We start from the raw sequence: 15,980 nt of genomic DNA, 5'->3' as shown, positions 1-15,980 counted from the left end.
TAACTTCTAAAAGAATGTTCATAAGATTGCCTGTCAGACTAAGTGCCAGCTAAGCTGATCCATTATAATTCTTGGCATGATCTTTCCAATATTACTTCGTGTTTGAGGACCTCCTGCCTGAAGTGTTCTCATGTTCTTTGTCCAGTATAGGCAACTTCTGGTCTAGCAATTTCTATCTTCTCACATTTTTATTGATAGATGCTAATAGTGGCTGGAAGATTTGCCAACAGTTAACATAAAAGCATTGTCCTCCCAACAACATGAAATGGAGAGGGGATGGGTGGGATGAAACCAAATCTTGAACGCACTTTTGCGCTTGGCCTCCTAGGGTCTGTCTAAGGGAAGAGAAGGTCATGATGGTACTAGTATAGGGCTGGGAATTTGAGACAGTGTTTGGAGTTTAATCAGCGAGGTAAAAACAATGACTGCAGATGCTGGAAACCAGATTCTGGATTAGTGGTGCTGGAAGAGCACAGCAGTTCGGGCGGCTGCTCCTTGGATGCTGCCTGAACTGTTGTGCTCTTCCAGCACCATTAATCCAGAGTTTGGAGTTTAATGCTATGCCGTATTCATGGATAAGACAAAATTACTCTCGAGGCAGCCTTCCTTGTCAAAGTCAGGCTTCTCCTCCTCTTCTTTTTAAAAAAAAGAAATGTGGAAAGAACATGACTAGAAAAGGCAGTATTTACAATTGACCAACCATGTACTTGCATGTTACTGGAATCCCGATGGTGGTCTGTTCCCATTGTGCTGTGGCTGGATTCTGTTTGTCCACAGCATTGCAGGTACGATGTCAAGTCAGTTCCTGAAGTATATTGAGTGGGATATGTATTGTAGTGAATGCTTGCCACAAGTAAGCAGTGTGATAAATTTCTTCTGTGATCTTGTTTCCTTTTGTCAAAACACAAGGTGGGGGGATTGGAGCCTAAACAGAATTGTTGGACATTTGCAGTAGAAATGTAAGAACAAGAGCCGGTCATTCAACATGTCAAGCCTGTTTCACCATTCAGTGAGATCATCTAATTAGATTTGGTAAAGTTGCATTCAGTGGATGTATTTCATGCAGAGGGTGGTACGTGAATGAAACGGGTAAGTGCTGGAGGCAGATACAATTCTAGTATTTAAGACATTTCGATGGGTATATGACTAGGAAGGGTTTAGAGGGATATGGGCTGAATGCTGAAAAATGGGACTAGGTCAGGTTGGGATGTCTGGCCATCGTGATGAGTTAGGCCAGAGGGTCTGTTTCCGTACTGTATGACTGATCGTGTATCTCATTGCTAATTTCCCATGTTATCTTGATATCATTAGGCTCCAGAAATCTATTGATTTTCTGTCTAGAACTTGCTCAATGTTTGAACTTTCACAGACTTCTGAACTAGGGAGTTCCAAAAATTCACCATCCTCTGAACCTCCTTGTGTCCCTTATCCTGCAGTTATGACCCATGATTCAAAACTCACTAACTGGGGAACCACCCTATCTAAAGACATCCTGTCAAGCCATGTAAGAATTTTGTACATTTCAATGAGATCACCTTGCACTCTTGAAATTTGTGGAGAACACAGATTCAGTTTATTCAATCCCTCCACAAGACAATTTGGCCATCTTAGGCATTAACCTGATAAACATTTATTGCACTCCTTCTGTGGTAAGTATAAGGTAAGGAGACCAGAACAGTACACGTTATTCCCAGTTTGGTTTCACCAAACTAATATCAAATCATTGATGCTATATGAGAAAAAGAGTATAGATTGGTTGGCAAGTGAAATTCTCAACCAATCAGAATTCATCTGCCAACAAATCAACATCCTGTTGCTCAGGGATATAGATTGTTGTTTCCTTTTGAAATTTGGTATTCTTGTGATTCTGTCCTGAACTTTAAAAAGCATGATGCTTTTTTCCTGCAGTACAAAATTGTACTCTGTACAAAATTAACATAACTTTCTTGTATCTGTCACTGTACCCTTACTGTGCAAAAATAAAGTGCTGGAGAAATACAGAAGGTCTGGCAGCATTTGCAGAGAGAAATATCGAGTTAACATTTCGAATCCAGTGATCTTTTATCACAACAAGCCAATGTTTACGCCAGGGTTCAAAAAAGGATCACTGGACTCAAAACATTATCTCTGTTTTTCTCTTTTAATGCTGCATTATCCTCCTCACAATTCACAATACTTCCAATTTTTGTATTTTTGCAATGATCAAGATCATTGATATAGATCATGAAGAGTAGGGGTTCGCTGTCCTAAAACTCCTGTCTGGAAAAGGACCATTCACCACTATGTTTCCAGCCATTGTGCTAACTTTGTATACAAGTTGCCATTGCCCTTTTTGTTTTGAGAGTTCCAACTTTTGCTCACAAGTCTGTATTATTTTCTCAAATGTCATTTTGAAGATTATGTAACCATATTAATAGCATTACCTTCATCAACCATCTGTTTCCTCATCAACAAAATTCCCAAGTTAGCTAAATGCAAATGGCCTTTAACAAATCGGTGTAGACTTTCCTTAATTAACCTCAATTTGCAAAAGTGATTAATAATTTTGGTTGATTTAAATTAATAACGCCACTGAAATACCTGTGAAAACAGCAGACCCTGAGGGCTCTTGTAGTACTGTCCTAACTCTGGGCCAGAATGCCTGGGTTCAAGTTCCGTTTGCTTCAGTGGTGTGTCATCACATTTCGAAACAGGTTGATGAAAAAATAACCACAGTAGAACCTAAGCTAGGCCATTAAAGTATTAATTTCCCTTAAATTTCATTGTAACAAAAGCATGATGCTTGATGATAATTCTTTCTAGATGTTACACAATATTAAGGTGGTTGCTTTCACGCTGTTTTATTGCAGACTGCCCCGGTGACAATGCAGGTTGGAGATGGACAACAGGTGCAAATTGTTCCAGCACAGAATCAAACACAACAGACTCAGTCCAATTCAGGACAGACCATGCAGGTCATGCAACAGATTATCACCAACACTGGCGAGATACAGCAAATACCGGTATGCATAAAGTAATACTCTTTTAACATGGTGAAATAAGCTGACTCTGGGACAGTTTGATATTCTTAAAAATGAATTGCTGGCAGGAAGTCACTTGCACAGCCCATGCATATCAGAAGAATGATCATGAAGTGCTCTCCTATCTTTGACGTGCAGTCTGAATGTTGCCCTGTCCTGGTCTTTTTCCAGCTTTTAGATGCATTGACAGTCTGAATACTCTTTTTTTTTAAGTGAATTGATTTGCATGCTGTCCCAGTAGACCTTGATTTTGTGCCTGTCGGTTGGTTTCCTGAGGCTCTTGGTACAGTACTCTTTCTCCCAGATAAGGGAGACTTGTATTTTATGTAAAATCAATAAAGCTGGAAACACCGCTTCTGCATTTTTGGTTGAAATAAGGAATCGACTTTTGGTTGTGCACACTGTTGAAGTAAACAATAGAAACAATCAGGGATAACTGTGATATCTGATGTATATCTCGAAATAAGCATATGTATTTAAATTTGTCAGTTATGAAATGAAAAACACATGATAAAAAGAATGCAGTTGAAATCCAAAATTCATACCAGCAAGTTTGCTGTTGTTTTGAAGCAGAGATATAATTTTGTTCCTGAAATTTGGAATTTGTAGGGCCAGTGCACAGGTATAGTGATGGAGAGGGAATGAGCAGTAATAAAGTACTGGACAGTGTTGAACTTGTTCAGATTTGTACTTGTAAATAGAACCTAATCTGTCCTACATTTCTCAATGAAAAGGACAGTATTGTGTATAGAATACCAGATCAGAGGAAGTACAGATAAATCATTGTCTCATCCTGAAGGTGGAATCAGAGACCTGGACAGTGGTATGGGAGGACATGACTAGGATGGTCTCAGCCCCATTTGACAATTGCAATGAGGATGCACTAAGTCAAGGTAGTACAAGTGCTAGTGCAGAAGAAAGTAAAGTTGGAAAAACTGGGAGAATGGGTTGGAATCTTTGCAGGCCAGTGGGAGGAAGCACAAAGGATCTTATTGTGGGGGACTATCCAGGGGCTCTGATTGGTTTGCAACTGTCTCCACAATGTTATATATGGATTTGAATGAGTAGTGTACATTAAAAGTTAATTGTTTTCTCCATGTATGTGGAAAAAGTGCTGGAGTGTCATTAACACAATCCAATATGTTGAGGTCATGTGGATTTGTGGTGAGATCAATCTAGGATCTCAACGGCTTAAGAAATTAAGTTGACCTTGTCTAAGGGAGACAGATGGTTTGGGTGACTTTGTTCAGCCTGCAGAAATGATGGGTGATTTTTTTCATAAAAAACACAACAAATGTGGCTTAAATATTATTTAAACCCCAAAGGATGGAAATCCTTAAGGAACCCTAATGAAAATAGAGTCAGTGGGAATTGGGGTAATCTCTCCATTGGTTAGAGTCAACCTAACATCAAGGTTTGTGGTTGTTGGTTCCTACATGGAGGGGATGATGGTAGCAAGCTTCATCTTGAACAGCAGCTGTGTAGTGTAGTGAACTGGCATGGCCATGGTTTTGCTGCTTATTATTTCTTCTGTGCTCACTTGGCCCATTGCTTTGCTGAGTGTGTATCAACCCCCTGCAGACCAGAGAAGTCCCAGGCTCAGTCCCTGCTTCGTGTTGAGTTACTAACTGTTTTTAAATTGGCCTCATCATGACTGTTCCAAATTTGACCTTGATAGCTTGTGTGTTATAGTGTCAATTTGTGTCCCAGTGCCTACCATCTTCCAGTAAACCATTTTGAAATATACTCATGTAGGTGTCTGATGGTATGGGATCAGGTTGTAAGTTCCACTCCAAGAATCAGTAGTTGATGTTCTCTCTCTTAAACCGTCACATATATATGGGCAGAATACCAAAGGGAGGCTGATGCATCTGCAACTGGAACTTAGCGCAAAAAGCGTACCTGTTTGAAACGTTCATTACATTTCATTGAGGGCAAACAAGTACCTTGGAAGTACATGATAAAATAGGGCTGAGTCAGCACGGCTTTGACAAAGGGAAGTCATGCCTGACAAATCCATTAATCCTTTGAGAAGGCAATGAGCAAGTTAGATAAAGAAGAGCCAGCAGATGTGATCTGTTTAGATTTACAGAAGACCTTTGACAATGTGACACACAGGAGGCTGCTAAATAAGGTAAGAGCTCCTGGTGTTAGAGGCAGGCTATTGCCATGGATTGCCTGACTAGCAGAAGAAGTCTTTTTCAGGATTGTAACTGCTGATTTGTGAAGTTCCATAAGGATCAGTGTTGGGACCACAACTGTTCACATTATACAAAGAGGGCATATCACTACGTTTACAGATAGCACAGAAATGGGTGAACAAACAGGTAGTACTGAGGAAGACAAGTGGCTGCAGAAAGACTTGGACGACCTAGGAAAGTGGGCAAGGAAGTGGCAGAATACAGTGTGAGGTTCTGCACTTGGGTTGGAAGAATAGAGGTGTTGACTATTTTCTAAATGGGGAAAGGCTTCAGAAATCTGAAGCTGAGTCCCAGCTGAGGATTCCCTTAAGGTTAACATGCAGCTTTACTGTCAGTTAGGAAGCCAATGTAATGTTAGCATTTATTTCAAGAAGGCTACAATAAAAAAGCAAAATTGTATAACTGAGGCTGTACAAGGCTGTGGTCAGACTGCATTTGGAATATTGTGAACATTTTTGGACCCTGTATCTAAGGGCACATGCACTGGCTCTGGAGAGGGTTCAGAGGGTTAAGAGGGTTAAGAATGATCTTGTGAATGAAGGGCATGTCATTTGAGGAGCATTTGAGGTCTCTGGGTCTGGAGTCCAGAAGGATGAGGATGGATCTCATTGAAACTTACAGAATACTGAGAACACTGGATAGAGTGGGTGCAGAGATAATATTTCTGTCAGTAAAAGAAACTAGGACCCAACAACACAGCCTCTGTGAAGGGACAACCTTCAGAACTGAGATGAGAAGGAATTTCTTACGTCAGATTGTAGTGACTCAGTGAAACTGTATTGAACCAGGTCAGAATATTTTAAGAAGGTAACCTAGACCCTAACTTTTTTCTTATGTTAAAGGCAGATATGAGTGGGTGTTCCAGGTGCGATGCAACTGATCAAACCACTCGGCTTTAAGCAAAACAGAATTTATTTAAACACTACAGTTGAAACACAAACAAAATAAAATGGAATTTAGAATAACTTAACATTTGGAAAATGTATTGGAATACTTTGTTTGCCCCTTTCAAATCCAGTGTATGTTTGACCAGGGTCCCTCCTTAGACTCCTGAACATTGTCTGTAGGCTTCTGGCACAAGCTCATTATGCTCTTTAAAATAGTTTTCGTCACTTCCTCATACTCCCCAGAAACCTCCTCTGATTGAGCTAGTGAGGTATTTACATTACTATCTACCAGCTTTGTTTGGATCAACAAAACCTTCATGGTCACTGGCCACTTCAATTATTTAGCCACAATTTCAAATGAAATGAGAAAGGCTTCTACATCCTTCTCATCAAATTTAGGCAATGCTTGGATATGTCTAAATAGATCCCCGCCAAACCTTTGATGTCAATGGGTTTGTTCATCAACACTATCCTCCTCACTAAGCCTACCTTCTGCTTTCACCTCCATCCATTTGAGCCAACTTTCCTGTCTAATTGCCTACTTCTGATGTTTGAACACTACTTTCCCATTCTTCTGCTTTTAACCATAGTTCAAACTGTTTCGCTTCCTTTTCATGTTCAAACTGCTTCATCTGCAATTGAACTCTACGCATTTCTAATGCTTTCAATGGTGTTTTCGGCAAATTTAAATATCAAGTTATTGCAGTAATTGCCTGTCCTTTTCGCTCGGAGAAAGGCAACCCCAACTCCATCTTGTCTGCCAATTCCAACAGCTTTGCCTTGCTCACTTCTTGCAAAACACCCAAAGCCACTTCTTCCACCCCCAAAAAGCTCGTTGTGGCTGAAAGAGCTATTGCTACACAAAGCACTGTTTAAACCAACCGAATTCAACACCTGGAACAAAAGACTAACACCTACCACTCACCGCTCTTGAGTCCAACAACCCTAAACTCAAAGTGGAATTCTAGAATCAATCCAGACAAGAACTCCAATCTGTTATGGACCAGGTAGGACCCTCTCAAAATATTTTAAGAAGGTAGCTTAGATCCTAACTTTTTCTTATGTTAAAGGCAGATGTGAAGAGGGTGTTCCAGGTGCGATGCAGCTGGTCAAACCACCCTGCTTTAAGCAAACCAGAATTTATTTAAACACTACAGTTGAAACATAAATGAAAAAACAGAATTTAGAATAACTTAACTATTGGAAAATTTAACTGACCCAATACAGTAAGTACTACTAATTAACCATTCCAATACATCCCATAAACACAGATTTTTACAGGTAGAAAGGAACAACTTTCAGAGATTTCAGAGAAAGTCAGAGGAATTATTTACTGAAGCTTGCAGCTCCCCTGGACTGTCACATCTAGAGACTGCTACAAGTAAAGCAAACTAGAAAAGAAACCTGAACTGGGAGAACTGGCCTCTCCCCTTCCATTGTTAAACTGGACTCTTCGGCACCTCTGCCTTTACAACCTCCCTTCAAAAAATCCAAGGACAAAATAACCTTTTTAAAGTTGCAGCAGCATCACGGGAGCTCATTGCCCCAGAAGTCGTTGGAAGCCAAGAAGAGGATCAGCCGTGATTGAATGATGGAGCAGATTTGATGGGTCGTTTGGCTGAAGCTCTGCTCCTATATCTAATGCCCTAAGCCACTCTCTTCAAGCAAGTAGGAAAAGAGAACACTAATATACTTTCCGGTGGAAATGAAAGCCAGACTTGGATTTTAATGAGCTCAATAAAAATCTTGTCATTCCTCCTTATGTACGAATGTACTTTTCTCATACCCTGCAATCTCTGATAGTAAAAGAGGAGTGTTCACTTAACTTTCTGAAAATGTTGCCTTGTAATTTAAATCCAGTTAATGAGCCTTGTTTGCTTGTGCATTTAGTGAGAAGTGAAAAATTAAAATGTCATCTGTGTCTGTTCTTAATTTTGGAGAATGTCTACCAGGTAAGCATCCGAAAGGAAATGATTTTCTTATGAGGAAAGGTGACAGGCTAGGCTTGTACCTTTAGAAGCTTGACAGACTAAATTGTGACTTTAAAATTCTAATAGGTCTTGAAGGGCAAATATGGAGAGGATATTTCCTCTTATGGTAGAATCTAGGTGTCACTTTACAAAAAAAGGGTTCCCACTTAAAACATGTTAGCTGAAATGTGTTTTTTCTCATGGGGTGTGGATCTTTGCTGTCACCATCTTTTCAGAAAGTGCTCCGGAACCCTTGACTATTTTGAAGGTGGAGGTGTACTGATTCTTGTTAAGTGTGTAAAAGGGTACCAGGTTAGGTGAGAATGCATGTTTGACGTTACAATCAGTCACAAAGTTAATGGGTTGCAGAGCAGACTCAAGGGACTTAATGGCCCACTCTGCTTCTGATTTGTAGGTTGATGACTTGAAAAGTACTGGAAATCTTTGTATTTTGTTTAATGAGACGCCTTCATTTTGTTGTGATCATCAGGTGCAATTGAATGCAGGACAACTGCAGTATATTCGGCTAGCTCAGCCTGTATCTGGAACTCAAGTGGTCCAGGGACAAATCCAGACCCTTGCCTCAGGAACTGCACAGCAGGTAAGCATGTGTTTTATGGTATAAGGAGTCTGAGCTGGGAAATTGAATTCATGATTTTAAATTATAGCTAGTAGTGTTTGTTTCATTTCAACTGATTGATGCTGAATGCAAGCAGAATATTTCGCAGTGGAAAACAATAATTTCAATGATCATTAACATGTATCCAGCAAAAATGGTCAGCAATTGGTTTATAAACAATCAACTCTTGTGACTTAAAGTCTCTTCACAAACTTCATAGTCCTAAGTTCCTTGTTCAGCTTTGATTGCCAGTCTGAGGAATTGTCATATTGGACCCGCAGCATTAATCCTATTTTTCTTTCCATAAATGCTGCCAGACCTGCCTTCCTGCAGCAGTTTGTTTTTATTTCTGACCCTCAGCAGCTGCAGTGTTTTGCTTTTGATTGTCAGCCGTTTTTCTTTTGTGTGTCTTGGGAAGGGACTTTAAAAGCTGATGTCCAAGAGAGAATGTTTTTCCTCCACCTGGAAACAATTGAAGATGCTGGTTCAGGTCAGGAGGTTGGCCTTGCAGCTTTTATTTAAATCACAGAAATTTTTCTTTTACCAGACCACTCCAAAAAGTAATTTTTCATCCTGTAGATTTGTCTATATTTTTCAGTCACTTTTTTTGTTGTGCAATGAAGTTATACCTCCAGTAAGTTATTGAAAAAAATATGTTGAGTAAAGATCAAAGTCATGATCATGAAGCAAAGATGATCTGAGTGTAATCAGTTTGTACTGAGTGCCTGCTGTCCATGAACACAATGTCCAGTTCAGGTTGTTATCCTGGCTGTCAAATATCTTCCTGAAGAAGGGGTATACCTGACACGTTGACTTCTCCGCCTCCTGATGCTACCTGGTTTGCTGTGCTCACTGATGAGGAGTAACTGTGTGCAACTGATATGGGAGTCTGCATTAAGTGCTTCTGCAGCCACTTTCAAGACAAAGTCACAATCCTGTTAACCACAAGGAGCAACTCTTTGAGCCTTCTCCATCCAGGAAGCATTTACCTCACTGGTGACTGCCTCTACCTCTAACGACTAGGTGTGTGTTGCTTGGCATTCTCTCAGAGGCAGAACTGGATATCAAAATCTATCCTTATGGATAGAAGTACCTGACGGTTAATTGCTGGATAGGGTGTTAGGTCACTGCAACATTCAGAATAATATGTGATCTGGGGAACTCGAAAATAACTAAACAGGAAAGATTGAAAACTCTATTTTGTTTTTGTATCCTGTCTTGGTGCATGTTTCTTCTCTTGTGTATCCTAGGTAGGACAAGCAGAAGTTCAACAGGGACAACAGCAACAGCAGCAACAGTACAGCCAGTTTACTGACGGACAGGTTTGTTATCTTTTGTGATATTCTTTGAACTGCCTCTTTATTTCTGACATAATTCCTGAAACTATTTAGAATTTGAGCTAGTTTTCTGAGCTGCATACAACATGAGATAGACTGTCTGTTTTGTAATGTGAGTAGATTGTTGAGTTGACATTTTTGCATTAACAACACAATAGGTAGGAGCATGGGAGACCATGTGACCCATTATACCTGCTCTGCTAGTTAATATAATCATGGTTTATCTTGAACTTCAACTCCACTTTGCTGCCACTCCATGTCCCTTCATTCCCTGAGAGACCAAAATTCTGTCTATTCCACCCTAAAATGTATTCAAGAGTGGGACATACACTGCCCTCTGGGCTACAGAATTTCAAAGATTCATAGCCATTTGACTGAAATAATGTCTTCACATCTCCAGTCTTTCATAATCAGTCCCTTATCCTGAGACCATTCCAAACCTCAGATACCCTGACCAGTTGAAGCAAATTCTCAGTATCTACTTGAGGTTTTCCCAAACTATATGACTGTGACCACTAGTGCAGTCACAATGTGGAAGGCAGCAATGGCTGTGATGACGCTTCAACTGATTTCTGATAACAGTGCTACCCCTTTTAATGTTCAGTTTTTGTTTGTGGGAATACCCTAATGGAATGCTGTCTGATGCCTGATTGCTACTGCAAATAAAATCTGTGAATGCATGGACATTAATTGTTATGGAGAAACCCTCCCTTTCCACCAAATCCACTTACACTCAACTCATTGGGCTGAATGGCCTGCTTCTACACTGTAGGAATTTTATGATGCTTTGCTTCCACCACTCTCAATCTCCTCTAGCTCAATGACTCTTAGCCCCCTCAAAGTTTCACATAAATTCTGAAGTTTTAAAATGGGATTGGAGTGGGAAAAACTTTGCTTAACACCAGACTACCTTATTTAGTCCCTTCAGAATCATAACCAAAGCTAAACACAAAAGTTAGTTATATTAGGTGGAAATAGAAAACAATTTGCAAACAAGTTGGAACATGCAGAGGATTTAGTTCTTTTCAAAGGGGTTGTTGCCTTGGTGAGGTGCAGAGGCAAGCATGCCTTTCTTAACTGGATCCTTTGAGAAATGTTCATCCATCAGCTGATGTTTTGCCAACTTCACCTTTTGAGCCTGTTATAGTTCAGTGTAGTGGTTTTATTGCTGGGCTAGCAAGTTCAGAAAATATAGAATCTAATTCTGGATTGGACTTCTAATTTGAAGAAAGCAATGTTTGGAAAATAAAACTTGCATCTGTAAAAGTCATGATAAATCTAAAAGCCTGGTCTAGTTTGTGACTGTAGTCACACCAATATGATTTATTCTTAACTGTCCTTTACAGAGTAAAAAATGAGGTCTGCAGATGCTGGAGATCACAGCTGCAAATGTGTTGCTGGTCAAAGCACAGCAGGTTAGGCAGCATCTCAGGAATAGAGAATTCGACGTTTCGAGCATGAGCCCTTCATCAGGGCTCATGCTCGAAACGTCGAATTCTCTATTCCTGAGATGCTGCCTAACCTGCTGTGCTTTGACCAGCAACACATTTGCAGCTGTCCTTTACAGATGTCTAGCAAATTGAAATATTGAATTTTTAAGTTGTTATTTATTACACCAATACATGTTTCTTATCAGAATTCTTAGTCATAGGATCTTTTTAGTTTGACCAAAAAAAGATCTAAGGTGTTCTGAGCTGTGCTGACTTGTCCTTGAGCTTTACTCATCTGCTAATGACATTTCCATTGAGCAATTGTATAATGTGTTACATTAATAAATAAGCTTGTGTTTTTGTACAAATAATTAAACTGAGAATCATAGCTTGCAACACCGAGGAGTTAGAATCTTAGAGTAATTATTACCACAGTTCAGTGAATTTACTGCTGCATTGCCAGAGGCAAATTGGAGGTTGGAATGTTTATAATGTCGGTTCACTAACTAATTAACAACAACAGTCATTACCCCACCTACTCCCGAATGAACTGAGTCCCTTTCCCCTCTCCAATGGTGATTAGTGTTGCTAAAATAAATACAGTTGAGTGTCTATGTGCTGGTGGATTTGGGTGTTTGTTGATGTAAAGAGTAGATATTTTAGGGGCATGAAATGCTATGGGAAATGCTTGAAATGAAGAGTATTGTATCTTAAACGAAAATTGGGTACGATTTCAAAAGAGGAGGTGATGCAGTTGCAAAACTGAAATTCATTTTAGATTTCTGTAGCATAGAGGCAGCACAGACAAGCTAGGCTGAACAAAGTTTTTCCTCGATGCTTAGTATACTCGTTTTCATTCTTTCTGAGGTGGTTGTTGCAATGTATTGTGTCAAGGGTTGCAGGAAGGGAACTGTACACCTGAACCTAGCTGCAGTTGGTCATTATTGATGCAAATGATAGTGCTAATCTCAATAAAGAAGATTCTACTGGTATTTGGAAACCACTTAAACAACATACATACTGCTGAAAAATTCATTGCAGCTTGTGTTCCAACCAGGTATCCCACTTGCCAGAGCATCTGTTAAGCTGGAGATGTCATGGCTGAATTATCTATAAATTTGCCAGCAATGCCCGTTACAGTTTTGTTTTCAAGTCTGGAAATGGAATTTATGTTGAGGTTCTCTCTCTCTCGTTCTCTCTCTCTCTCTCTCTCTCTCTCTCTCTCTCTCTCTCTCTCTCTCTCTCTCTTTACCCCCCTCCCCTCCCCTCCCCTCCCCTCCCCTCCCGTTCTCTCTCTTTCCCCCACCCCACCCCGGGTCCATAATACCTTGATAATTGTTACTGTTTAATTAGTTGTTCTGAATCAGCATCTCCCACTTGTAATGATTGGTGGGTGCAATAGCTTTTTATTGTTGACCATTAATTGATATCAGCAAGCAGTCCCAGTAATAAATAGGTTTTGTGGTATTGTCTTGGTGAGTATTGCCTCTACATTCCTTAGTTTGAGGTTATAGTTTAGGCATAATTTATCTCTATGGTATATTTTGTGAGTGCACTGAGAATTTGCAATGAGATTGAAGATTAACCAGCATTTTGGACTTAGGACCCATCTCCTCTGTCAGCTTGTCACAGAGAAGTCAGGTATTTTGAATTTGTTCTTTTTAGGCTCACCTCCCCTTAGTTTGTGCTTTACATAAAACTGACTTCTGACCTCTTTTGTAACCATGGGGTTAATGGTTCACCATCTGGTTTGCAGGACAAAATTTTCCAAATCACTGACTTTAAATTGAGGCACAACTCATTCTTTGTGAAGCCTCAAACTCTGCACCATCTTCCCTCACTCTTATTATCTTCAGGTTTGGAAAGTAGGTGTTACCTAATTACTACAGTCATTTGTCTTCTCTTTTACTTTATTGAACTTTTAATATTGTCTGCTGTAACAAGAATGAACTTGCAATTATGCAAGAGCATTCATGACTTTTGAACGCTGTAAAACACCACCGATTCCTAAGTCCTGTGTTAGAATGTCAACGTAGATTGACTTCAAGTCTCTGTTGTGATTCTTAAGCTCACAAGCTTTTGACTTGGGTAAAAGTGCTATGTGCTGAGCTGTGGCAGACACATGGGGCCCTGACTCCTCATCTTAACTTTCAATTCAAAGCAAATAATTGCAGTTACATGCTTGTTTCTGTGTCAAGTTGCTTTGCTTATCTTTAGAAGGACAACACACAAGCTATTGTACAGAATCATATTTAGTGACTGCATAACAAGTTTAGAGGTGGGGCAAGGTTGTAGGTAAATAATTTACAAAACAACAGCTTTGTTTCCATGAAATTACATTCCTAAGAGGTGAGAGCTAGTAGAAATTCATCAACTATTAACTGTAAGGGTAATAAAATGAAGCAAGATATATTAAAATATGAGAAGCCATTAATTAAACCAAAGAAATTGTCACCCCTCTCTCTTTCACTCAACTTTGCTCCCTCTCAGTTATGTTTTAAATAGAAGATACTCTTTTCTGCAAAATACTAACTGGAACAATTAAGTGGTTCATTATTTCGAATTACTATTTTTTGTTATCCATGGCCTCTGTTACCTTGCAACAAGAATGAACACCTGCTCTCCTCCAAGCCTGCTCTATGTCAGTGTGTTCTCCCATTTCTCATGCTATCATAATAAATGCACAGTTGCTCTCCAAAGTGATTTTTCGCTCTTGTAAGTCACTTGCAACATATTGATGACTGAAGCAGAGAACTTATGCTTGGTTATGATATCTGATCTAATACATTTGGTATCTCAAAAGGCAGTGGATGCAGAACTTTTAAATATTATTAAGGAAGAACATTGAACAGTGCAGCACAATACAGGCTCTTCAGCCCATGAAGTTGTGCCAAGCTTTTACCTAAATCGAAGATCAACCTAACTTACACACCCCTCAACTTATTGCAATCCATGTGCTTGTCCAGCGGTCTCTTAAATGTCTCTAATGTCTCCGACTCCACTACCACGGCTGGCAGTGCATTCCATGCACCCACCATTCTCTGCTTAAACATCCTATCTCTGACGTCTCACCCTAAACCTTCCTCCAATAATCTTAAAATTATGACCCCTCGTGACAGTCGTTTCTGCTCTGAGGAAAAGTCTCAATCTACTCTTTCAATGCCTCTCATTACCTTGTGCAACTCTATCAAGTCACCTCTCTTCCTCCTCCACTCCAGTGGGAAAAGCCCGAGCTCACTCGACCTCTCTTCATAAGACATGCCCTCCAATCCAGGCAGTATCCTGGTAAATCTCCTCTGTACCCCCTCTAAAGCACCTCCATCCGTCCTCTAATTAGGCAACCAGAACAGGACATGGTGTTCCAAGTGTGGTCTAACTAGGGGTTTTAGAGAGCTGCAGCAAAACCTTACGGCTCTTAAAACTGAATGGAAGCCAAAACACCATGCACGCCTTAACAACTTTTATCAACTTGTGTGGCAACTTTGAGATATCTATATATATCAACCCCAAGATCCTACTGTTCCTCCGCGCTGCCAAGAATCCTGTCTTTCACCCTGTATTCAGCATTCAAATTCTACCTTCCAAAAGAAATCACTTCACATTTATCCAGGTTGAACTCCATCTGTAGCTTCTCAGCACACCTCTGCATCCTGCCAATGCCGTGTTGTAGCCTGCAACAACTCTCGACATTATCTATAACACCTCCAACCTTTAGATTAGATTAGATTACTTAGATTACTTACAGTGTGGAAACAGGCCCTTCGGCCCAACAAGTCCACACCGACCCGCCGAAGCGCAACCCACCCATACCCCAACATATACCCCTTACCTAACACTACGGGCAATTTAGCATGGCCAATTCACCTGACCTGCACATCTTTGGACTGTGGGAGGAAACCGGAGCACCCGGAGGAAACCCACGCAGACACCGGGAGAACGTGCAAACTCCACACAGTCAGTCGCCTGAGGCGGGAATTGAACCCAGGTCCCTGGCGCTGTGAGGCAGCAGTGCTAACCACTGTGCCACCGTGCCGCCCTTACCTTGTGTCATCAGCAAACCTACTAACCCACCTTCCACTTCTTCATCCAAGTCATTTATAAAAACTGCAAAGAGCAGAGGCCCTAGAACGGATCCCTGCAGGACACCACCGGTTACTGACCTCCAGGCGAAGTACTTTCCGTCCACTACTACTCATCATCTTTCAGGCAGCCAATTCTGTATCCAGACAGCCCAAATGTCCCTGTATCCCATACCTCCTAACTCTCTGAATGAGCCCATAGTGGGGAACATTATGAAATGCCTTGCTGAAATCCATATACACCACATCCACTGCTGAACCTTTCAACTTGTCTCATCACGTCCTCAAAGAACTCAAGTAGATATTCTTGATGATTTTCTAAGATTGTGAAAAACTTATTATCTTTTTTCTTTAGTCACTGAATCTTTAAACAATATTTTCACCACAAACTTCAACTTAGCAAGGTGTTTGATATGGTTCCCCGTGGTAGGCTTGTT

The 15,980-nt window shown here is 40.4% G+C and overlaps 1 protein-coding gene across 4 annotated transcripts in view; it reads left to right on the top strand.

The window, feature by feature from the left end:
- The window catches only part of nfyc (nuclear transcription factor Y, gamma), an 88,645-nt gene that overhangs the window by 66,644 nt on the left and 6,021 nt on the right, over positions 1-15,980 (top strand). For all 4 annotated transcript variants that reach the window (XM_060847124.1, XM_060847123.1, XM_060847120.1 and 1 more), the window contains 3 exons: positions 2,850-3,002; positions 8,569-8,679; positions 9,948-10,019. In XM_060847124.1, coding sequence (XP_060703107.1) covers positions 2,850-3,002; positions 8,569-8,679; positions 9,948-10,019 — 336 coding nt within the window. The remainder of the gene's footprint in view (positions 1-2,849; positions 3,003-8,568; positions 8,680-9,947; positions 10,020-15,980) is intronic.

This window comes from Hemiscyllium ocellatum, chromosome 30, assembly GCF_020745735.1.
Source record: "Hemiscyllium ocellatum isolate sHemOce1 chromosome 30, sHemOce1.pat.X.cur, whole genome shotgun sequence".
In the NCBI taxonomy this organism is placed as follows: domain Eukaryota; kingdom Metazoa; phylum Chordata; class Chondrichthyes; order Orectolobiformes; family Hemiscylliidae; genus Hemiscyllium; species Hemiscyllium ocellatum.
Note: the sequence above shows the minus strand (reverse complement) of the source record. Positions and strands in the feature narration are given on the sequence as shown.